Raw genomic sequence first — 24,360 nt, 5'->3', positions numbered from 1 at the left:
CCAGCATCAAAACACGCGTTAGAGAAACGGACGGTCTTTCCCGACTCGCAAACTTCCCCAAAGGCGGAAGCAGGCGGGCACGCCCCCGAATTGCTCTTCCCGGGTTTTATTGGCTGCCCCGGCCTGCCCCGCCCCCTCTCAATTGGTCTCTTTCATTGGCCAGAAGTGTCACGCTCCAGCGTTCACAGACAATTCCAGGAGCCAATCATCTCCAACCACCGCCCCGGCTCTTCGCGGACTTGTGAGTGACATCCACTCCGACCAATAATAAATGAGAGTGAAGATGTGAAGCGTAGACTCCGCCCCTTTTCCCTCAACTCGTTCAGTGAATGGTAGTAAAGTTGAGCAGCTGATATCAACCACCAATCCGTCAGGGCGGAAGAGGGCCGCGGAGACGACTGATGGGAGGAGGTGACGTGGCGGTGACGAGTGCACAAACTGAATGAGTGGCAGAAATATTGGCCATTCGACAGCCACACAGGCTAGGCGGTCTGCATTCTCGAGTCCTCCCTGAGCGCCGGAGACTTCGGGAAAGCGCCAATGAGCTTGACCTGAGTCTGATTGGCCTTCACCTGCGCCAATCAGCGCCGGGCCTAGCGGAAGCGTCCCTCCTCGGACGCTCACTGGGCGCTGCGGCATGACAGGCCCCAGAGAAATGCCAATGTCCTAGGGGCCCTCCGCAAGTGACACTCAGCGGCACCAATCGACTTTCTTCCTCCCCGCGGCCGGCCTGGCGGGGCGGGGACGCTGCGCGGCGGCGGCTGAGGCGCTCGCCGAGTGGGGCCCTCCGGGCGGCGACGGCGGCTCTCGTAGGCGGTTCCGGTCGTGTATCAGCGGGCGGCGGCGGCTCATGGCGGCGACGGAGCTCAGAGGAGCGCTGGGCCCGGGCCCGGCCACCATGGCGGCCCCGGGCGGCGGCGGCGCCGGTCCCCCCGGCGTGGGAGGTGGAGGCGCCGGCGGCCGCGGAGACTCCGGGCCGGGCTCCGGGCTCGTGCCGGGCGCGGCGGCCACGGTGGCGGCGGGCGGCCCGAGCCCTGGGGCCGGGGCAGTGGCGGCGGCGGGCCCGGCTCCCGCGCCGCCGGCGGGGGGCTCTGGCGGCTCGGGCGCCGGGGGCTCGGGCTCGGGCTCGGCTCGCGAGGGCTGGCTCTTCAAATGGACCAATTACATCAAAGGCTACCAGCGGCGGTGGTTCGTGCTGAGCAACGGGCTCCTCAGCTACTACAGGTAACTGCTTCCGGGGCGCGTCCCCCCAGCCGCCCGCGACACAAGCCCACCCTCGCGAGAGTGGGCGCGCCGGGACGTACGGCGCCGCCCGCGTGCCCCGCCCTCGGCATCCCCCGGCCCCCGGCCCCGCCAGTTGCTCCGGGAGCATCGCGTCTCCTCTTGCGTCGTGTCCTCAACAGCGCCTCGGTGCAGTGAGGAGTCCGCAGGGAGGGCGCCGGTGTCGGTGCTTACGGGGGCAGAACCCGGGCACCGCTCCCCGGGAACTTGCTGTCAGAGTCCCGAGGCTTGGTTGTCTGTGCCCCGGCTCCAGAATTCAGGGTTATCAGCGGCCCTTGACGTTCCCGCCGTTGCTCCCTCCACGTTCAGGCACAAGGACGCCACGCACAGGGTGGCCTCGGGGTCTGTCCCCAGTCCTAATCTCCTCAAGATTCGCCTCAACTCTCGCCTTTGCACAGCCCACAATGGAGACGCGCCCTCCAGGGTTTCTGATAGTTTTGTCAGCTCCCGCGCCCTCCCAAGGAAGATGGTTAAGTGTTCCAGCCAGGATTGCTGGGGGCCAGCTGGTTAGTTCGGTTCAAGTTTCCTCAAAAGTAGAGTCCATGTCTTTTGTTTGACTCCTGTTTTAGCAGCGCTTGTGTTGGGACGTTTAATACACGTTTGTGGTGACTCACAGTCTTGCCATAACATAACATGCTTTTGGCAAGACCATTCTATTTGAGACCCGAAAGAGTAGTGTTAAGGCTATATTTCTTGCCTTCTGCCAGGAGTCGCTTTGCCACTGGGACAGTTTGGGTGAAGGAATCTCTTTTCCCTCAATTTCACTGTCTTGACTCTTAAAGAATTTTGAAGGAGAACTGAAGATGGGAGTTGGAGGTTGTTGAAGTAGGAGCACATTTTTACCTGGTCTCTAACATGGTAGAAAATGCCTTAGTGCATCCTCACTGTTTAAGTGACATTAATTGTGAACGTTTATGTGTATCATTTGAATTATTCAGAATTAACTTTCGTTTTAATCCTTTTAAATTATTTGTCCGGGACTATCAGTTTAAGGTTAAATCACAAATCTAAAGTTTTTGTTTGTTCCAAAGTTTTTCCCCTGCTCAAGTTCATGTTTTCCTGTTACACTGACCATCATTCTAATGTTAACTGATTCATATCCTAGCTTGGCTTATAAGTCAGTATTAACACTGATTCCCCATTTTTTAATAGTTGTGTATGAGCTGAAAGCCTTAAGTGTGTGGTCATTTTTCCTCATTCAGGTTTTTAATCAGATCTACTTTCCAGCCCAGTTTAGTCTTTAATCAGTACCTGTCTTGGTCAATATTGATCTTGGTTGGACAGTAATAATGTATATGTTGTTATCTCTTAAGTACTTGTGACCACTTTTAATTTCTCTCCTACAAGAGCTAGTGGTACCTGTCTGACCACAGCTAGAACGCCTTCCCAAACATAGCAAACTATGTATTGGGAAATATGCCCCCGGGCCTGTCCTTGCCAGCCAAGACAGTTCCACCCACAAACCAACCGAGGAACAGCGTTCAGAATTATCAAGTCTACACGCTACCCTCAAAATCACATTTAACTACTTTCTATCAACCAGTTGGTATTCTTCCAAACTGGTTCTTTGGATCCCCATGTTCTTAGGGTTCATTTAGCCAGGTCGTCTTGCCTTCTGCTTTTCATGCCTCCAAAACCATCTCCTGTATATGCCTTTTACAAAATACGGTTTCTTTTTAACCAAGTGCTTCCTAAACCCATCCTCTGATGAACTGTCCTAATAGGCTTTGGCAGGCCGCCTTTTTACCTATCCTGTTCTTCATTATACACAAAGTTACACAGCTGTCCTGTTACTTAAAACCATATGTAGAATTCCAGCTCTCCCAGACACATCATGACAAGCCCATAGAATTAGTTTTCTTGGCTAGCTTCTAGAGATGGAGCTACTGTTTTGGCTGGCCTTTTGCAGGAAGAACTTACTAATCAGAAAACACCACCTAATACTGTGGTGCCTGAAGAACTTCTCTTGCACCCTGAAAAGCAGTTCTTTTGAAATACTTCTGCACTAATCATTTATAAGCAGAGGTGTATCTGCTTGAGCCAAGAGCTCCAGAGTCAAGCCTGCTCAAACTTCCAGAGTCCTCTGGTATTTTTAAAAGCTATAGACTGTATGATTCGGGAAACTTTTTTAGTTCATGGACATGACCTGAGCAGAGGAGATTCCTAGGAAGCGGCCTGTGGAAAAGATCAGCGCGTTGTGAGGAATGTGGCAGAAGGTCTGAGTCGCACCTTTGGAGTAGAAAGTGAGGGTGAGCCGGGAATTCAGCCTGCATTATTCATAATGTAACTGAAGCGCGGGGAGGGGAGGAGGAGTAGAAAGCAGGAGTCACGTTACAGCGTGGCAGGTGCGGGAGGTGGAAAATGGCCTGGTTTATTGAGACCCCCGCCCTCCCCCCGGCAATCCCATGCTTCTCGGCTGTGCATCTGAGGAAGAAAAACCAGTTTCATGTGACAAACCGAACAATAGCCAAGCTGTCATCCTAAGCACAGTAAACAGGCTTTCTCAAACCTACCCCAATCTTGGTTTCTAGAGATGGAGAGAATGTCGTCATTTCCGGCATGCAGGAATTTGGGATGTGCTAGGTGTGTTTGGCCACTTGGCACTCGTGAAAGAGAGACGGCCCTGCTTTGCACGCTGGCAGTTGGCAAAGGACTTTGACCTCTTTCTGTTCCAAGTTGGTCAGGGAAAACTGCAGTCTCAACATGCAGGTCCCCTGGGCAGGTCCACCGGTGGCGGGGAAATGAGCGCAGGTCGCCCTGTACCCTCGGCTGCGCTGGCGGCTCTGTTTTATGCCAAGTCTCTTGTAGCTTGTTGTCACCAAGCAGGGCTGTAAGGTTTAAAAGTTAGCCTATTAATAGAACTGTCAGTCAGTAGCAATGGAGAAAATTTTTACACCCAGTCTTCTGAGAAGAGATTTGCTGAATTTCTCCTAGCTATTAATAGGGTGGCTTAGGAGTTCCCACCAATAGAGGTCAGTGGACCTTAGGAAAGAATATATTCCTGAAAGATTATACCACCCCGTGCTCCTTTAATGAATATTCTTTCTTCACTCCCACAGAGACCTAGTGATTCCTCTTTCATATCATTTAAGCTGTATTTTATGGCTTCCCTGGTGGCTCAATGGTAAAGAATATGCCTGCCAGTGTGGGAGACACAGTTCTATCCCTGGGTTGGGTTCGATCCTCTGAAGAAGGGAATGGCAACCCACTCCAGTACTCTTACCTGGGGGATCATACCGGGGACAGAGGAGCCTGGTGGGCTACAGCTCATGTGGTCGCAGAGAGTCAGACACCACTTAGAGGCTGAGCACACACACACAATATTTGATACTCTAAACATCTAAGTGTGCCTTACACGTCTGCAAGATGGTTTTAAGAGTGGTATGACAGTTCTCACTGGGGCTGAGTTATAGTGGATTGGGGGAGTGGATTGTTCAATATTTATAAAATGGAGCTATTCTTTTAACTTTTTTTTTTTTTTTTTTGGCCACACCACGTGGCATGTGGGAGGTAACCCATGCCCCCTGCCCTGGGAACAGTGTCTTAATCGTTGGCCTGCCAGAGAACTCCCTCTTTCTCTTAGAGAATAAGATTATTATACAGAATTTGGTTGCGTGAGTTTATAAAGCACCCTTTGACCTTTGATAATTGTATCTTGCTAAATGAAAGGTAACTCCTGACTGTAAAGGGGCCTGAGGGGACTCTGGGGGGATGGAAGTGCTCTCCGTCTTGATTGTGAAGGTGGTTGCACAGTTGTTTACATTTGTCCAAGCTCACTAAATTGTACACTTAAAATTGCTGGGTTAATGCTCTCTGTAGTTCGCCTTCAGTGAAGCCTGTTTTTCCAAAGCTCAGGGTGAGGGGAAGAGCGGAGCAGTAAACTCCGACTCAGAACACTTACAGGCTCAGAAGGGAAGTCCCTGCTGATTGGCTTTTTAATTGGAGGGAGCCATGCGAGGAGAATATTGGAACTTGCTGATTCCTAAGACTGCGGTACTTTTGAAAGACGGAGCTGTGAAGTAGGATGTGCCGAGGGAAGGCGCATGCGTCTGTGAAGTAGGCTGTGCGGAGGCAAGGCGCGCGCCCGCTCAGCTGTCTGCCTCTTGCAGGTCGAAGGCGGAGATGAGGCACACGTGCCGCGGCACCATCAACCTCGCCACGGCCAACATCACGGTGGAGGACTCCTGCAACTTCATCATCTCCAATGGGGGCGCGCAGACCTACCACCTGAAGGCGAGCTCGGAGGTGGAGCGGCAGCGCTGGGTCACGGCCCTGGAGCTGGCCAAGGCCAAGGCGGTGAAGATGCTGGCCGAGTCAGGTGGGGCGAGCCCCTGTCGCGCAGACCTCCTTTGCCCCCACTGTCATCTAATTACCAGCTGTCTGCTGGCTGAATCTCTCCTGGAGGGCTGGCTTTCAGCTCGGCAGTTCAGCCCCTCAGGGGACGTCTCGTGATGTCTGGAGACGTCTTATTGCCACTGAGGGGGGTGGTGCTCCTGAAACGCGGGAGCAGAGGCCAGGGCTGGAGCTCCCACCAGCGTTCAGGACAGCCCCTCGCCTGCCCCCGCCAGAAATGTCAGAATGGCCCCAAATGTCAGAACGGTTGAGATTGGGAAACTCTTGTCTTAGAAGCATGGCAGTTACCTTTTGGCTTCTAATGCCCACCGACTGCCTTAAAATCTTGAGAAAAGATGATTTTATAAATCAGTTTTATTGATTTTATTGATAAATCAGATCCAAACTGATAAGCTCACAGGTTGGATCTGTCCTTACTGTTTCCTTTTCTCCTGACATCTTCTTACTTAACTGTTTGTTTAGTTGAATTGAAACCAGCAATCTCCATAGACTGCCAAAAGCACGATATGTGAACCCCCTGGCACTGGGCAGAGACCCCTGATGGTGGGCTTGCTCTCATGGCAGTAGGGGCAGAGGGGCTCCAGCCATCCCTCCTCTCTGCCTGACGCCTGGGTCGGCGACCGGAGCTGTTTCATGCCTGAGATACATGGGAAAAAATTACTTGTGATATTTTCTGTGAAAAATCTTAATTTTGCTAGCATAGTTTCACTAAAAAGCACAGCCTGCTTATGTTTTGATTTTTCTTAAAGGAAAATGGTAGTTTAATCATACTGAGCTTGTTCGCTTAGAGCTGACCGCGGTGCTCACCTGCTGACTTCTGTTCATCTCTTGTTCTTCTTATCTCTTGTGGTTCCCCATGCTGTGTTTAATGTCTCTTAAGCAATGAAAGGGAAGTTTCCTGCTTTATAAATCTCTGGGTCACAGGTATATTCTGACTCCGGCCCTGCCCCTTTATCTAGCAGATATAGATAGGGCAGGTCTTTCCGTGTTTCTTTTGTTTTATTTTAGTGCTGACTTTAGCTCCCCCAGAGGAAGGGACATGGCTGGAAAAGAACTTCGCAGTTACACAGCGTTAAGGACAATACTTAAGGACAATACTGCCAGCGAGAGGCAGGCACAGCCCCTCCGTGCCTTGTTATTCAGGAGGCATTTAACAGCAGGCCTTGCATGGCTTCCAGTGCAGCGGTGACTTCAGTGTCAGATGAATTCATCATGAAGTTCCTGAGTTCTCCCGTAGGAAAGAGGAATTATGTGTCTTTTGATGATGTGAGAGTGGTTTACAGAGGGCTGGGCTGCAGGACATACAGGGGCCTGCTGACCACCCAACAGATGATTGTGGATTGGCACTCATAGTCAGATTGACTGTTTTGGGACCCTCACGCTAGGGTTAAAGGCTCAATAATTCATTCCCAACCGTAAGAGCCATTTAGTTTCTCCACCCTAACCTCTCGGTCACCTGTTCACAGACTTTAGTGTGCATCAGACTTACCCAGACAGCTTATTTGAAATGCAGGTTCCTGGACCTTGGCTCACACCAGCGAGATCAAAGCTTTTCTAGGGGTGGGACCGGAGGCTCTGCACCTTTAGGAAGAACCCTGAGTGGGCTGTGAGGGGATTGGATGAGGGTGGCCCAAAGATGCCGGCCTCTAGTTAGAAGGCAAGTAAGTACTAGGGATGTCGTGGACAGCACGTGACTGTGGTGAGCTCTGCTGTGTGGTGTGTTTGAAAGTTGCCAAGAGAGCAGATCCTGAAAGTCTCATCACAGGGAAATGCCTTCCTTTTGTGTCTGTGTGAGGTGACGGAGGTTGGTTACTTTAGTCATTTCCTGATAGATGCAAGACGTGCGTGTGTACACCTGAAACTTACAGCAGCATCACACGCCAGTTACGTCTCAATAAAATCAGAAAAGCACCAGCAGGAGAAGTGCCCACTGTGGTCTGACCCAGGCGTCTGCCGCAGCGGGCCGAGGACCGGTGCGGGGGATCGCCTGGCGGCGGGGAATCCGGCCAGTCACTGCGCAGGCTGAGGGTGCGGGTCCGCTCGCAGCGTGTTGGGAGTGTTCCGGCTCTCGGCCCTGGGCCCGGAGTTTACGGCTCCCCTTCTCGCCTCACAGATGAGTCAGGAGACGAAGAGTCTGTCTCCCAGACCGACAAGACGGAGCTGCAGAACACCCTGCGGACCCTGTCCAGCAAAGTGGAGGACCTGAGCACCTGCAATGACCTGATCGCCAAGCACGGCACGGCGCTGCAGCGCTCGCTCAGCGAGCTGGAGGCCCTGCGGCTGCCGGCCGAGAGCAGCGAGAAGATCAAGCAGGTCAACGAGCGCGCCACGCTCTTCAGGATCACGTCCAACGCCATGATCAACGTGAGCGCCCCGCGGGAAAGGCCACTCCCGCCGCGTGCTGGAAAAGGGCCACACCCCTCCCGCGTGGTGGGAAAGGCTGTGATTGGCAAGGCATAAACCATGGGTCCTGCCTCCCTGTTCAAGGGATTTGAGTTGCAGTGTCTGTTGCGTGAAACTGAATAGGGTGCAGGAATAGAATGACCCTCCACGCTGCCCTGCTCGAGTGATCAGGAGGGCGCTGCCCAGCCTGGCTTCTGCCCCAGCAGGGCCTCTGATGGCGACGCTGAGTCCTTCACCTTCGGGGTTGCGACTCTTTCTTTCTCTCTCTTTTTCTTTCATTCTTTCTTTCTGTCTCTTCCTGCCTCCCTCCCTCCCTCCTTATCTATTTTTCTTAACTCTATCTGTTGGGACTGAAAGATCTTCATGGGTCCTTTCCACCTTTCAGTTCTTTGAGATTTCCATTGGAATCTGACCCCTGCTTTGCTAGTGCATGCTGGCCTGCAGTGTGGTAAATGGGGGGCTGGGTCAAGTAGTACTGAAAACCTTGGAATCCGGGTGAGTCTCACCTTTAGGCTTTGAGAGGTGATAGATCTCTTTGAGAGAGCTCTAGGTGATGGAGCTTCCCTGGTGGCTCAGATGGTAAAGAATGCCTGCAATGCAGGAGACACGGGTTTGATCCCTGGGTCGGGAAGATCCCTGGAGAAGGAAATAGCAACCCACTCCAGTATTCTTGCCTGGAGAATCCCGTGGACAGAGGAGCCTGGCAGGCTACAGCCCATGCGATTGGAAATTGTCAGACACGACTGAGCGACTAACACTTCAACACACTTCGGGATGATAAGACGACAGACTCAACCTTGGGCACTTTGCTTTTCAAAAGAAGGGGCCAGTGCTTCTGCCCCCTGCGGCTCTTGGCTCGTGTGACTCGTGGGTCTGTGGGGCCCATCAGCCGCCTGGAGGCAGGGCTCCCAGTAAGCCCAAAGTGCACTGGCACTGGCGATGTGGGCCGGGTGCCGGGTGCCGGGTGCGGAGTGAGTGTGGTTTATAAACTGCCGCGTTTCCCTGCTGGAGACCAGTCCGCACCCGGCAGGTGATTTTAGTCACCTTCCAGGTAGGAGCACAAGAAGCATGGTTCTCAAGGCCCGTGAGAAGCCAACTCTGTGAGAAAGGGCTTACACAGGTGGTGCTTTGTTTTCCTGTCTAATTAAATGGCAGGAACGTAACGCTTCCCGATAGCTCGGTTGATAAAGGATCCGCCTGCAGTGTAGGAGACCCTGGGTTGATTCCTGGGTGGGGAAGATCCCCTGGAGAAGGGAAAGGCTTCCCACTCCAGTATTCTCCAGCTTCCCTTGTGGCTCAGCTGGTAAAGAATCTGCTTGCAATGCGGGAGATCTGGGTTCGATCCCTGGGTTGGGAAGATCTGGAGGAGGGCATGGCAACCCACTCCAGTGTTCTGGCCAGGGGAACTCCATGGACTCAGTCCATGCGGTCAGAACGACCTGGACACAATTAAACAACTTTCACACTACCTTCAGTAGGGTTAGATTTTTCCCCTTATTGAAGAAGTGATAAGGAGGATTCTGTTTAGAACTAGTTTAGTTCGTGCAGCTCTCAGAAATCAAAAGTCTTTTCCTTTGACCAAGGGAAATTTTACTTTCCTGCATGTAAAACCCCTCAGTAGAAAGTTGTGGTGACTTTTATTTTTGCTCCCTGTTCTGAGGCTCTGAGCGCTCCTCCGTGCTCCCACTCACACACAGGCGGGCAGGGAAGTCACTCTGTCCACTGAGGGCTTGGGGGCGGATCAGTGTCTCGGCAGCGTCAGCCGTGCTGCGCACCCCAGCGCGGGCGCCGGTGTCTCTGGCATCTGGTCCTCTTCTCTTTCCAGACTCGTCCACTTCTTGGCGCCTGTTTTTCTCGTCCTCCTCTGATCAGGAAAACTCATAAATCATACAGGTCATTTAATCAATAGTACATAAATATATGTATGAAATAGAACGGCTCAGGAAACAATTGTCTTACCTTTTATCCAAGTCTGCTCCCATGACAGTTTTTTTTTCTACTATGATAAATATTTGCTACATAAAACACCTCTTGCTTTAAAAATGTCTCACAAAACTGAAACTTTATTTTGGACTTTTCCCTCGAAGACATGCTTGTCTTTGTTCCCGAGCTCTAGGCGTCCGGAGCTTGTGTCTGCTCTCACTCTCTTCTCCAGCGTGCACGGCCTCTGCCCCTTTTGTAGCCAGTTATTGCTGGTAAGGCATTTTTTTAATCCATGTGTTGTTTCCTAGGGGATAATGGTAAGGCCTGAAAATGCTGTGTAGCACATCACATCTCAAAACAGGCAGTGTCAATGCAAAGGAAGAGTGCGTGAGTTTCGCTCAGCTGCCTGCTTGCTTAGGATACAGCTTTTCTTGCTACCAGAGTGAGTCGCTAAGCAGGGGAGTGAATTTGAGACTGTTAGTGTATCCATTTACTAATTCAGTGAACACCTATTGAGCACCTTCTGTGTTCTAGGCACAGTGCTAGGGGATATGGCCGTGGTCCCTGCCCTCAGGGAGATGACTCTCCGTTTAGGGGCCGAGAGGTGAACAGATGATTATGGAGTGTGCTGAGCGCCCCGAGAGACAGGGGCACAGGCTGCTGTGCTGTAATCCTTGGGGGTCCAGCTCAGACTGGGAGGATTTGAGAAGGTAACACCTCAACTAAATTCTGGAAGACCTGAGAGGTCTTCCTGTGAAAAAAAAGGCACCCCTGATTCGGGGCCGTGGAATCCAGTGGCCCCAGGTAACCGTCTCTGTTGTCTGGGGCGCCTCCTTCCCCTGTGACCCCAGTTCCTTTTCTGTAAGTGGCGATGGTTCTGCTCTTGGGGTGTGGAAAGGCTTTCATGAGCTCATGGGTGTTGAGAGATGGGCACAGTGCCTGGCATGCCGTCGCCTCTTGCTGACCGAGTTGTCACTGGTCTCAGGGGATGTGGGGCAGGAGCCTGTCCAGGTGTGGCGGGGGGGCCCATCTCTGCCCCGCAGGCTCTGGGAGCCGCTCCGGTGGAGGAAGGAGCTGAGAGAAGGCAGGAGAGGCGCTCGGGTGGCAGGCATGCTGTGCGTGCAGATCCTACATGGGCTTGGGGGGAGTCGGTTAGGAGGGGACAAGACCGACTCTGGTGCAGGCGTAACTGTAGTTGCAAACGCATTGTTGAGTGATGACTCGGAGCCAGGTCTTTCTGAGAGCTTTGCCTGTTCCCGTTAAGCAACGCTGTGAGAGCGCTGCGGTTGTCATGCTTGTTTCACAGATGAGGACGGTGAGGAGCCTCTCGGTTCAATAACTTGCTAAAAGTCCAGTTAGACAGTGGGATGGAGCTGTGATGACCCAGGGTATGCTCTCTGTGCCACCTGGAGTACAGAGTTTGGAAAGAAGTATAAAGATGGCAGCAATGTCAAAGAACAGTCCGTAGGTTCTGATCGTTGGACGTGGGGAGGGAGGAAGGCTCAGAATCCAGGAAGCGCCTTCCTTCTCCGTTAGGGCAGGTGGAGAGCCTGCCACTGTCCTTGGGTGGAGATGTGAGTGGAAAGGGAGCGTGGCGAGTTCGGCAGGAGGACGCTGAGTTTGAGGTTACTTTGAGCTGTTGGGTAGTCTGATCTGCGGCTCCCCGAGCACAGAGCCGGAATTCCTGACTCCACAGGCTGTAGTCCATAGGTCAGGGTTGAAACCATGGGAGCAGATACTCTATTTACCTTTTAGTTTCTCTTTAACATTGTCTAGACTTTTAAGCTTCCATTGCTTTCTTCCTCCATTTATTTATTAAGTAAACTTTATGGACTCCCACTGTGTACAAAGCAGCCAAGTTAGGAGCTGGAGATAAGTATGTGAATAAGCTATGAACGGTATCTTCAAGTCACTCATGATCCATCTGGAGAGAAAGTCACGCCCCTGCTGTGGATGCTGAGAAAGAGAAACATGTGCAGAGGAGAGCCTGGCTCCTTTGGGGATGGGGGCGGGGAGTGTCCCAGAGAAGTAACAGTTGCCACAGATCTCAAAGAATGAGGCGCACTTGGCCAAGTAGAAGAAGGAGGCGGAGGGCATTCTGGGCCAAGGGAACAGCACTGGGGAAATCTGTGTGTCTGAGAAGGGCGCGCTGGGGGGGCGGGGCTCCGGGGCGGGGGCGGGGCCCTGTGTGTCCGCAGCCAGCGGTCAGGCCTGGGTCTGACCCACGCGGAGCCTGGGGCAGGACTGAGCAGGTCGGGTTTGTGTTCTGTCTCTTCTCTGACCCCTCAGATAGGCGTTGGCTTTTGAGGTCGGTCGTTCTCTTAGTGACCGAGATAGAGGCCAAGGATGTTTCCCGTGTCTGGTCTGACGTGGTGCAGACTCGGCCACTGTTGGCGTTGCGTTCCTCTGCTGTCGGCAGCTTGAGTGTGGTCGGGAATGGGTCAGAAGCCACACGCGGCGCCCCAGGCTCTCTCCCCTCCCGGTCAGCAGCCCCCCGTGGCTGCCACAAACCTTGGTCTAGCTTTGCTGCTCAGCTGGCGTCCGTGTGGTCCTCATGACCAGGAAAATACTAACCGTGACAACCGCACTCGGGGTTCTCTGTCTGTTTTTCTGGGGTTGACCTTGGTTGTGTCACGGAGCTGGCTGTCCCTGACGCTGTGCCGTGACAGCGAAGGCCTTTCACTGTACTTCACTGGCTCGGGTCCCCAGAGTGAGATTACTCGGTGGGCTTCCAGAGGCCTGGGGGGTCTCTGAGTGGTCGAGGTGAGGGGACCCGTGTCCGCTCTGTCTCCATACAGGCCTGCAGAGATTTCCTCGTGCTGGCCCAAACCCACAGTAAGAAGTGGCAGAAGTCCCTGCAGTACGAGAGGGACCAGCGCATCCGCCTGGAGGAGACCCTGGAGCAGCTGGCGAAGCAGCACAACCACCTGGAGAGGGCCTTCCGGGGGGCCACGGTGCTGCCCGCAGGCGCGCCCGGCGCCGGCGCCAGCAAAGGTGGGGGGCTCGGGGGCTCAGTGGGGGGCTCGTGCGGCTGCCGGCGGAGCCCCGGGTCTGCAGTCAGTGCCTCACCCGGGACGGAATTCAGCCCTCCGTGTCTCCTGCCTCTCCCGCTGCTTTCTGCCTGTTCCTGTGTGTGGTTTGTGTTTGGAAGGCCTGCCGTGCCGGGTTTGATAAATGTAGCAAAGTGAACAAACGCGGCTTGTCCCCTCCTGGCAGATCAGTGCTGCTCTGGCAAAGGCGACCTGAGTGACGAGGATGACGAGAATGAGTTTTTTGACGCCCCTGAGATCATCACCGTGCCCGAGAACTTGGGCCACAAGTGAGTTAGGCTTGACTGCCCTCCCCCCTGCCTGGCCATTGAAAGGCTGGAAATGTTTCCGTGGGAACATCCTACTTGTTCCCAAGGCCTGGACTCTTTGCCCTAAGTGCCTGGGAGAGTGTCTGTCTTTACATGAACAGCTTCTCCAGAGACGTTTATTCCTACACGCTCTTCTCAGTGGCGTCTCTCGGTCACTCGTGAATAAGTTGGTGCAGTGTCCTTAGCATTCTGCTTTGTAAAGACGTGGCAAGGACCGCTGTCTAGTTCTGCTCGTTAGTCTCATCCTCATCCGTTTCCCACCCGTGTAGACGCACCGGCAGCAACATCAGCGGAGCCAGCAGCGACATCAGCCTTGATGAACAGGTAACACTCACCTGGGGTGATCAGCAGGGGTGGACCGAGTGTGTCCAGGGATGTGCTTGTAAAGTACTAAAGTGGAACAGGAGATTCCGATTTTTTTTTTTTTAGCATGGGGGAAGGGAGGCTTAGGAATCCTGGATTGTCTGTTCTTTGCGGGTCCCTGAATGGCTTTGTGTTTGTGCTCAGTACAAGCACCAGCTGGAGGAGACCAAGAAGGAGAAGCGGACGCGGATACCGTACAAGCCGAACTACAGCCTGAACCTGTGGAGCATCATGAAGAACTGCATTGGCAAAGAGCTCTCCAAGATCCCCATGCCGGTGAGGGTCTGGCCCACCGGGGCTGCTGCCCGGGGCCCCTCAGGCCTGGGGGAGCTGCCGGGACAGCCAGGCCACGCCCCCCCCGCCATGGCCGCCTGTGGCGGGACAGGTGTTATCCGTACAATCACAGACTAGAATCCATCATCTAGAACCAGGGGCTTTCATTTGGGCTAGGTTTCTGGTATGCTTCCAGATCAGTGAGAATCAGATGTGTTGTTCAGAAGCAGTGATTTATGAGCAGTTTCTTAGGCCAGATGTACTGGGGCCGTGCAGAGATAAATTCAGTATCGTTTCTGTTCTCACGACCCATGTAGTTCAAGAGACAGGCACGAAGATGGGTAGCGGACCTTCCTTTCAGTGATCGTCTGGTGGGAAATGCCGCTCTCACAGAGGCTTGGGGAGCGCAGAGCAGAGCAGCTCATTCCAGGCGGGACGCTGGGGCCCGTGTCCTGGGGATGGTGGCGTTTCCCTGCCTCCCATCAGGCCCACCTCGCGTCTGTCCAGGCTGCTTTAGAAGGGGCCGGTTTAGGATTGCACGCGTGGTCCTGTCACCGCTCCCCTGGGAATCCCTTGCTCGCTGCTCCCTGCTCTGAGCGGAGTCCAGCTCCCCCGGGGCTTGCCCCACCCCCGCCCAGGAGGCGTGCCCTCTGCACAGGCATTGTGCCCCCGGGAGCCACCTCAGGTCCGCCCCGGCTCCTCGGCGTCTGCCCACACTGCTCTCTCTGCCCACACTTCCCTCAGCTCCCACCCGCCCTTGCCACTCCGCTTCTACCCTGGCTGGTGCCTTTTCTTCAGGAGCCGACTGCAGAGCCGTCTTCCAGCCCCCTTCACCCAGGCATCCCGTCAGGGCGAGCCGTCTCATCCCTGTGTCCCAGCAAGTGCCCCTGTTTATTTCTGGGCGGTGGGTTTCACCTTCTCTTTCATCCCCTGAGCGTTTACTGGCAGCCAAGCTGCTGGGGGTGTATCAGTTAGGCACAGGTTCAATTTACAGAGCTCAGAACACGTTGGTTTAGACCCAGGGTCAGCAGACTGTGGCCTTGGAGCCAACGCTGACTGCTCTCTGTACAGCTTACGAGCCGAGCGCCGCTTTCATAGTTTTAAATGGTTGGAAAATGTCAAAAAGAGGCTAGTATTTTGTGATGTGAAAACTATGTGAAGTTTAGATGTCAGTGTCCTTGAGGTTTTATTGGAATGCAGTAAACGCTCCTTCACGTACCGATTGTCCATGGCTGCCCTCCTCCTAGAACAGCAGTGCTGAGTAGGTGTGACAGAGGCCATATGGCCCTCAAAGCCCAAATAGTTACAGTCTGGCCTTTCACAGAAAAAGCTGGCCCACAAATACGAGCTTCAGTCACCATCACGCTGGAGTCCAGCAGCAGGTGGTCGGGTTCTGGTCAACACTTCCGCTGCCGTGACCAGGCTCCCCCGGCCTGTGGTCCTGCCCCGTGGCCTTGGTTCCTGGGTGCTGGGGGGCTGCTACAGCCCAGGCCCTTGGGGGGCGAGGAGAGGGCACGCCTGCCTTTTCTGGGTGCTTCCTGAAAAGTGCATGAACCATCCCCTTCAGTCTCTTTATGTACTCAGAACTCAGTTGCATGGCCTCAGCTTGCTAGGGATCACGACTTCTGTTTTTGGTGCCGTGGCCAGTATGATACCTGGGGATTCTGCTGCCTGTGGATGAAGGGGAGAGAGGAGTGGGGGGGCTGCAGATTCTGCCCATGTGCCGTCCGGAGACAGAGGCTCCCGGCTGCTCGGGGCCTACGGAGAGTGAGCGGTTCTGCCTCCCGTGGATGGCGTTCTGCGCAGACCATTTTACTAGTCTTCATACCTTTGGTGTGTAGCCAGGGCCTGGCAGATATATATCGTTCAGCAAATGTGAGTCTTGGAAAATAAATAGGTTTGTATATGAGCGTGTAGGATTTTGGTAGAAAAAGACTCCTCTCCAGACCGGAAGGGGCTGTGAGTAGGCACAGGAGAGAAACGTAAAATGATTGGTTCAAGGGGTGGGGCAGGGGGTCTGAAAAAGAAGCCCCACTCTTTTGGCCCAGCGCCCTAAGAAAGTGGTAGGAAAGGGGGCTGGAAAGGCCAGTCATTGCTGTGGAAATTCAGTTCCTGCTCAGAGGAGCGTCTCTGCCCCCATGACCCCTGTCCCCTTCGGTTCCTGCTGACGCTGCCGCAGCCCGGCCCTCACCCATCGCCCGCCTGTGCTGGCTCACAGGAGGCTGAGCCCCCAGGCGGCTTCTTCTCTGTCTGTCTGCGGGCTGTGCTGGGGCCCCAGGCGAGGCCCCAGAAGGCATCTGGAGTGGGCGGGAGGAGGGAGCGCCCTGGGGTGCTCCCCGCAGCTGCGTCCTGGGCCGCACTCCTGCCGGATGGGCCCAAAGGCCTCAGCTCCTGCCCGGGCCTGTGGCCTCTGTGTGCAGTGACCCCACGTGGCCCTCGGTCCCTGCAGCCTCCCGACGCTGGCGGCTTCCTGCTGCTGCTCATCTCCAGGCTGTCTCTCACACTGCTCCGCGCTCCGTCAGCCATGTCACTAATGCCTGCTCCCTTCCACTTTGAAGTCTCAGATTTCTCTGTCCTTGGTGAGCCCTCTGAGTGGTAAAAACGATGAGTAGGAAAAGCCTGCCCACTCTTGGGAGACGCTGTGGGTCCTGGCACAGCTCTTGGGGGCAGGGCCGTGTAGTGTGATGAGTAGTGATGACCTGCCGGCAGGCTGATCTGTCCGTGGCCGCCAGCGGAGCGCATCCACGCCCCACTTTCCCCGAAACGTATGGAACTGTTACTGCCTGGTGGATGCAGCTCAGCTCCTGAGAAGTGTTGTCCGCATAGTTAATAAGTGCCCGCTTGTGAAAGACCTGGAGGATTTGCGTTCCGTCCATCCATTTCCCCTCCATGTGCATTTTCCTCATCATATAGCTCTTCTCTCCATGGACAGGTGGTGGTGGAGTCCGCTACTTGAAGACTGTTTTAGTTGAGGCGTGGTAGATCATCCTTCCCCATTGGGAAATTTTCACAGGGAAATGCTTGGCTTATTTCTCAGAAAAAACAGGCCCTTTTTAAAAATACATAAATGCATAGAAAAAATATGGAAACTACTAAGGATGGTTATCTTTGGGTGATGGTATTTCAAGTAGATTTTTTTTTCCTTTTAACTTTGTTTCTCCAAAGTGTTATAGCGGAAATTACAAGATATTTCGTAATTGGGAAGATAGTAAATATTAGGGTAATATGTGACTCATAGAGATTGACTGGCAGGAGGTTGGATAAAAATGCAGAAAAAGACAGGAAAAGAGATAGGACTCTAGGAAAGAAAAGTGTTGTTTTTGCATGTTTCAGTAACCAAAATGTTGCTTTCGGTCAGCCTCATTCAGTCCCAAGGGTGGTTCTTTCTTCCTTCTTCTCTTCTCTGGACTCAGAACTCAGCTGCCGGTATTCAGGCTTGTTTAGCTGGGCTGCTGATTAAACAGCGCCAACCTCGGAACAACTGGGAACCTAACCTCTTTTGATAATAAGTTTTTAAATAGTAAAGTCATCATAAGTTCCAAATAATCAACTTAGAAGCTGAGTCTTTGGGGGTGAGGGAGAACAGTCTCTTCTTTTGACTTTTCTGCCCCCGGTGGGTTGTACAGGGCCTGGCACCTGTTAATTTGCGGCCTGAGTGGGTACCTTCTCCCCAAGAGAGGCACACACAGACACACGCTCGCTTCATCCTGTAGTCGAGTGCCCTCAGGTTGGCTCTAAACTTGAAGACAGGAGCCCTCTCTCTGCCCCTGGCGCGAACACTCCCGGGCCAGAAACACAGCTCTGCAGCCTCAGAGAAGGAGGCAGCACCCTGGCCTGATGGGGCCCTGGACTGAGACCAGTGGTGGCCCAGTGTGGAGGGAAGCTGGCCCCTGCAGCCTGCTCCCCGTCAGGACTGCCCCCTCCTGGACTCTGCTAGCCTTCCTCTCCTCCTCAGAAGGGTTCCATGCCCAGCCTCCTCTCTGGGTGTCCTGGTGCCACGTCCATTCCCCTTTCGTTCACTCATTCGATGCCTGTTTGGTGACAGGCGTCGTGGATATGCAGTGCTGAGCAGAAGAGGCGTGGTTCCCATCTCAGCTTTCAGTTAGCAAATCAGTGCAGGCGGAGATTTCCGCAGTCCCAGACGCGAGCAGCTCACCGCCGAGAACGGGCTGTTGTTGGGGTCAGAGCTTAGAGCGTCTCCGCTGAGCACAGGCTTCTTTTCCCAAGGATCCTCTTTATCTGAGATGTCTTGACATCTCAGTGTGTGTCTCCACCTGTGGGGATAAAAAAAAAAAGAAGAAATGGTCTGGTGTGGCTGTGTGGGCAAGGCGTTTACATCTGCTCTTTTCCTGACAGGTGAACTTTAACGAGCCCTTATCCATGCTTCAGCGCCTCACTGAAGACCTGGAGTACCATGAGCTGTTAGACCGGGCTGCCAAGTGTGAGAACTCTCTAGAACAGCTCTGTTATGTTGCAGCTTTCACCGTGTCCTCCTACTCCACTACTGTCTTCCGTACCAGCAAGCCATTCAACCCACTCCTTGGGGAGACCTTTGAGCTGGACCGGTTAGAGGAGAATGGCTACCGATCCCTCTGTGAGCAGGTGAAGGAGCCTCAGGACTGTGGCACGCTTCCTGCTTGAGGAAGAGGGGATTCGGGGGGTTGCTCCCCACCCTGGGCGTTAGCATTTGCAGACATTCCAGACGCTGCCACCCCAGACTGCCTTCCTCTCCTTCTGGACGTCAGCCGTGGAGGCCCTGATGCTCACCTAGGGCTGTGGGCCTGCGCCCTCCAGCGGGAACCCGGGGCGTGACTGGGCGGCGTCTCCTCCCCTCCTGCCTTTTCATTGGAGCTCCCGGTCTCTTCCAGGTGAGCCACCACCCCCCCGCGGCTGCACACCATGCCGAGTCCAGAAACGGCTGGACGCTGCGGCAGGAGATCAAGATCACCAGCAAGTTTCGCGGCAAATACCTCTCCATTATGCCTCTCGGTAAGGCCAGCACCTGGGTGGGGGTGCTCCAGGAAGGAAGGCCGTCCTGGCGGGACAGAGGAGGTTGCTGGTTCTGGAGCCGGGAGCCTGGAGGCCTGGTTCGGGTACTGAACCTGGGAGCCAGCTCTGCAGGTCACGTAACTTCTCAGCCGTGGGGTGAATGAGGGCTGAGAGACTGTTTAGGGACCCACTCAGTCACAGGTTCTTTGTCTTCTTAGCTTACATCTGACGCATCTTTATTTTGGGGGGCTTCCCTGGTGGCTCAGATGGTAAAGAAACTGCCTGCAGTGCAGGGGAAACAGGTTTGATCCCTACTCTAAAGATCCGCTGGAGAAGAGTGGCAGCCCACTCCAGTGTTCTTGCATGGAGGATCCCATGGACTGAGGAGTCCATCGGGTTGCAGAGAGTTGGACAGGACTGAGCAACTAACACTTTGACCCTTCCTTTTACTTTTAAGTACTATTTTAGGATATGCATCTCAGCGTGCTCTTTAAAAGTTCTGTCTTTAAACTGGTGGTGTTGCCCCTCCTTCCCTAGCAGGCAGTTTCTCGCCACAGACCAGAACTCCTGTGGCTGCAAGGTTAGGTTTCCTGGCAGCCCCTCCCCCTCCCTCCATCAGAGGGGTTAGGTATCCCTTATGTAAGGGGTAAGCTCCAGGTAAGGTGAAACTTTGTTTTAAAAGATCTTACTGGATTACACGTTAATTTTGCACTAAGACCTAAAGGATCCAGCCTGGGAATAGGAATCCTAGTATGCCGTGTTAGCATGTCTGTGCTTCAGGTGAAAAGCAGTTATTCAAAAAGTGTAGCAGGCTCTTGATGCTCTTTGCAAGTTCAGCAAGAGCAGCCACGTTTGACCCTGTATGTGTCGAAGAGTGAATGCTGGTCTGCAGGAAAAGAAACCCAGAGCAGATCGAGAGGCCAAGTCGCCTGGAGACAGCTGACAGTAGGCGCCTGAGCTCTGTGTGCCTTTCGCTTTCCGGGTTTTCATCTTTCAGGAGGCAGAGCTGCAGGGCTGGGTTGTTGCAGGACAGCCTTCTGCTCTATTCCACCCGCTTTCCCTCAGAAAACACACAGTGTAACAGGTACAGTGCAAACCAGACATTAGAAAAAAATCCAAGGATGTTGGAAGTGAAACTGAAGTGTTAACTTTATTGCTTCATGATTAATATGCAAGAGACCCCAAGGTGAAAAGGAGACTAACTGATTTCAGTCTTGATCTTTTCCTGAGAACCTGTAAAAAGGTTCTAATTGCTTAACTGTCTTTGAAGCGAATAGTTTCAGAAGTGTGTTAGGTTGAGAGTAGTAAACACTTGAGATGTTCACTCCTAATCTGCAAACCTGAGTGTCAGTGGTTATGTTGCCGTGTAAATTCATCCATGCAGAAGAGTTTCAGAGCACCCTGAGGATCACTAAAGGGGTGGATTATATGTATTTAATTCTGAGAGGGTATGCATTTTAAAAAGAGTAGTAGACCCAAATTACCAATGATCTGCTGAACATTTTCTCTGTAATTTGACTAATCTCAAATTCTTTAAGGGGTAAATAACTATAGTAACATGATAAAAGTGGTAGATCCAATTTTTAAAGAGTTCAAAAATTGTTTGGATTCCATTCCTATGGTTTTTTAAGGATTCGATATTGAGTGTATCTACCACATACTAGATGTAGTTCTAAGATGTTTGGGAAAATATAAGTGAACAAAGCAGAGATCTCTGCCTTTGTAGGGAAATTGAACAAAGAATTGACGTGACAGGAATCTGAATACAGAGATATAAAGAGGGATTTCCAGATGTTAGCCCTGGGGATGGTTGTATTTAATACTTTTGCATCCGTGACTTGGAAGGAGAGTCATGCAATTTAATTTTCACATATTCAGGGATGTTCACCTCTCAGAGGGTAAATCGTTAAGCTGATGGATGTCACTGGTGAAAGAGGTACACACAGGGTTATAAGTGAGGCAGATAGAAGTCTGAGTCTTCTTGTAAAATAGACTTTGAAAAGGTTAGAATTCTTGCAATCTGGAAAAAAGAATGCTTCTAGGAAAGCAATGTAATTGATGTTTGTAAAATTATGAAGACTGTAGAGAGGATAGATACGAGTTTATTCATCCACTCACTTTGGAATTGAGTGGCAACTTGCAGTTTAAAGAGATGCATTTAAGTAAGACTATTCTTTCACAGTTGGAGTTCTCAAACCTGAGAAGAGTCACCGTCTAAGGCTGAATGAAACCACACTCAGCCCGCTGGTCTGTGTGGTGACTGCCGGCCTCTGTGTGCCTTGAGTTTGCTCTAGTAGCACTGTGGTCAGAATTCCTCCTTATGCATTTTATCCATTTTTCCAGTTTCTGCTTTTTGCTTAGAGTGATTAATCCATCTATATTTATTATAATTACTGATTGATTAGTTAGGGTTTACATCTGCCATTTTGGTATCTTGTTTCTGTACATCTTATGTCTTTTTTGTTCCTCTGTCCATTAGTTCTTTATATTAAATAGGTATTTTCCTAGCTTACCATTTTAATTCCCTTATTTCTTTTACTGTGATCTTTAAAGATATTTTTGTTGTGGTTACCCTGGGTATTAAAACCTTCTAATAATCTAGTTCAGATTAATACAACTGAATTTCTATAATATATAAAAACTTTGCCCTTGTATGGATCCATTACCTTCTCCCTCCTTTGTGCTTTTATTGTCATACAAACCATTTTTCTACATTGTAATTCCATCGACGTTTTATAACATAATTGTCTTTTAATGGTGGCTCAGATGATAAAGAATCTGCCTGTAATGCGGCAGACCCAGATTCGATCCCTGGGTCCAGAAGATCCCCTGGAGAAGGGAATGACTACACGCTTCAGTGTTCTGGCCTGGAGAATTCCATGGACAGAGGAGCTTGGTGGGCGACAGTCCATGGGGTTGCAAAGAGGCATACGCGACTGAGCACTTACTGGTCTCTTCATCTCTTAAGGTGATTTAAGTCAGTGTCTAGTGTCTTTTCATTTCAGCCTGAAGGACTTCCTTGAGTATTTCTTGAAGGTGAGATCTGCTAATGATGAATTCTTTCAGGTTTTGTTTTTCTGGGAATGTCTTGAGTTCTCCTTTGTCTGTGAAGGACAGTTTTGCTGGACATGGACTTCTGGGCTTGACGGTCTTTGTCTTTTAGCCTCTTGACCATGTGTTCCCACTGCCTCTGCCCCCGTGGTCTCTGCGGATGGCTTGCCTGTGATGCGGTCACCTCTGTTCCTTTTGGGCTTTTCCGATTCTCTTTGACGCTGTCTTTCTAATTTAATTGTGGAGGGTTTGTATGTCTTGCTCTTTGAGTTGATCCTGCTTGGCATTCAGTGGACTTCTTGGATGTGTAGATGAGTATTTTTCATCAAACTTGGGGAATTTTTGGCCATTATTTCTTCAAGTGCTCCAACTGTTATCACCACCTGGAGATGGGGAGATGGTCCGGATTTTTCTCTGGGCCTGATATAATCACAGGGTATTTATTAGAGAGAGGCTGGAGGTTCAGTCAGTGACAACAGAAGCAAGAGATGTGAGTGATCCTTGGAAACCAAAGAGTGCAGGTGGCCTGTGGCAGCTGGAAGAAACATGAGGATAGATTCTCCCCTAGAGACGTCATAAGGACACGCCTTTGCTGGCACCTGGTTGTTTTTTTTTTTTTAATTTTAAATTTATTTATTTTTAATTGAAGGATAATTGCTTTACAGAATTGTGTTGGTTTCCGCCAGACATCACCAGGAATCAGCCGTAGGTACACACATATCCCCTCCCTCTGGAGCCTCCCTCCCGTCTTCTCCCCATCTCAGCCCTGGAGGGTGAGACGGAGCCGGGTTGAGTCCCCGGAGTCCTACAGCAAACTCTCGTTTCCATCTGTTCTACACACAGGGATGTGTGTTTCCCTGTTGCTCTCTGCAGACGCCACCCGCCCCCCGCCCCATCATGTCCAGAAGTCTGTTCTCTTGTGTCTGCATTGCTGCCCTGCACATAATTTCATCAGCACCATCTTTCTAGATTCCATATATGTACATTAGTATATGAGATTTGTTTTTCTCTTTCTGACTTACTTCACTCTGTGTAATAGGCTCTAGGTAAGAATACTTCCCTGGGTTGGGAAGATCCCCTGGAGAAGGAAATGGCAACCCACTCCAGTATCCTTGCCAGGAAAATCTCATGGACAGAGGAGCCTGGTGGGCTGCAGTCCACGGGGTCGCAAAGAGTCGGGCACGACTGAATTAACTCAACAAAAGAACACTGGAGTGCATTGCCATTTCCTTCTCCAGGGGATTTTCCCAACCCAGGGATCGAACCCGGGTCTCTAGTGTTGCAGGCAGACTCTTAACCGTCAGAGCCACGCCTAGCTCCTGTAGGTAGTGCTGCAATGAGGACTGACATACGTGTCTTTTTCAGTTTTGGTGTCCTTGGGGTATATGCCTAGGAGTGGGATTGCTGGGTCACATGGCGGTTTTATTCCTGGTTTTTTAAGGAATCTCCACACTGTTCTCCACAGTGGCTGTATCAGTTTACATTCCTACCACCAGTGCAAGAGCCTTCGTTCCCTTTTCCCCACACCCTCTCCAGCATTTATTGTTTGTAGACGTCTTGATGGTGGCCATTCTGACCGGTGTGAGGTGTTATCTCATTGTAATTTTGATTTGCATTTCTCTGATAATGAGTGATGTTGAGCATCTTTTCATGTGTTTGTTTGCCATCTGTATGTCTTCTTTGGAGAAATGTCTGTTTAGGTCTTTTCCCCACTTTTTGATTGGGTTGTTTGTTTTTCTGGTATTATTTCCATTACTCTAGGAGGTGGGTCATAGAGGATCTTGCTGTGATTTGTCATCGAGTGGTTCTGCCTTTGTTTTCCTCTAAGAGTTTTAGTTTCTGGTCTTACATGTAGGTCTTTAATCCATTTTGGGTTTATTTCTGTGTGTGGTGTTAGGAAGTGTTCTAATTTCATTCTTTTGAACATTGCTATCCAGTTCTCCCAGCACCACTTATTGCAGAGGCTGTCTTTGCCCCTTTGTTTATTCTTGCCTCCTTTGACACCTGATTTTAGATTCTGCCTTCAGAACTGTAAAAGAGTAAGCTGTGTTATTTTAAGCTGCGGAGTTTGTTGCAGTTGGTTCCAGCAGCAGTAGGAAGCAGATATAGGGGTTAACGATGCCTGCCAGCTAAGGTATCAGCAGGGATTTGAGTGCCCACTATCTGCTGGCAACTATCCTAGGTAGGTGTACGATGGTGAACAAAAGCCACTTTGTCCTCATTTAGTTTGCATTCTTTTCTTAAGTAGACAAAAAGTAAATAAATACTTTAATTTTAGATAGTGGTAGTCCCGTGAAGAAACTAGAGTGAGTGGGGGCTGGGGGTAGTGGTGGAGGAAGGCAGGGGGTGGCGTCTCCCTGGCTGGG

The 24,360-nt window shown here is 51.8% G+C and overlaps 1 protein-coding gene across 1 annotated transcript in view; it reads left to right on the top strand.

Moving 5' to 3' along the window:
* The first annotated feature begins 240 nt into the window (after nucleotides 1-240).
* The window catches only part of LOC122449527 (oxysterol binding protein), a 31,484-nt gene continuing 7,364 nt past the window's right edge, over nucleotides 241-24,360 (top strand). The window contains exons 1-9 of the mRNA XM_043481167.1: nucleotides 241-1,224; nucleotides 5,391-5,599; nucleotides 7,748-7,998; nucleotides 12,759-12,954; nucleotides 13,177-13,279; nucleotides 13,588-13,642; nucleotides 13,826-13,957; nucleotides 18,311-18,556; nucleotides 18,823-18,943. Of these exons, the coding sequence (XP_043337102.1) occupies nucleotides 851-1,224; nucleotides 5,391-5,599; nucleotides 7,748-7,998; nucleotides 12,759-12,954; nucleotides 13,177-13,279; nucleotides 13,588-13,642; nucleotides 13,826-13,957; nucleotides 18,311-18,556; nucleotides 18,823-18,943 (1,687 nt within the window). The 5' untranslated portion in view covers nucleotides 241-850. The remainder of the gene's footprint in view (nucleotides 1,225-5,390; nucleotides 5,600-7,747; nucleotides 7,999-12,758; nucleotides 12,955-13,176; nucleotides 13,280-13,587; nucleotides 13,643-13,825; nucleotides 13,958-18,310; nucleotides 18,557-18,822; nucleotides 18,944-24,360) is intronic.

Source organism: Cervus canadensis, chromosome 11, assembly GCF_019320065.1.
Source record: "Cervus canadensis isolate Bull #8, Minnesota chromosome 11, ASM1932006v1, whole genome shotgun sequence".
Classification (NCBI taxonomy): domain Eukaryota; kingdom Metazoa; phylum Chordata; class Mammalia; order Artiodactyla; family Cervidae; genus Cervus; species Cervus canadensis.
This window is presented reverse-complemented; position numbering and strand designations above follow the sequence as displayed.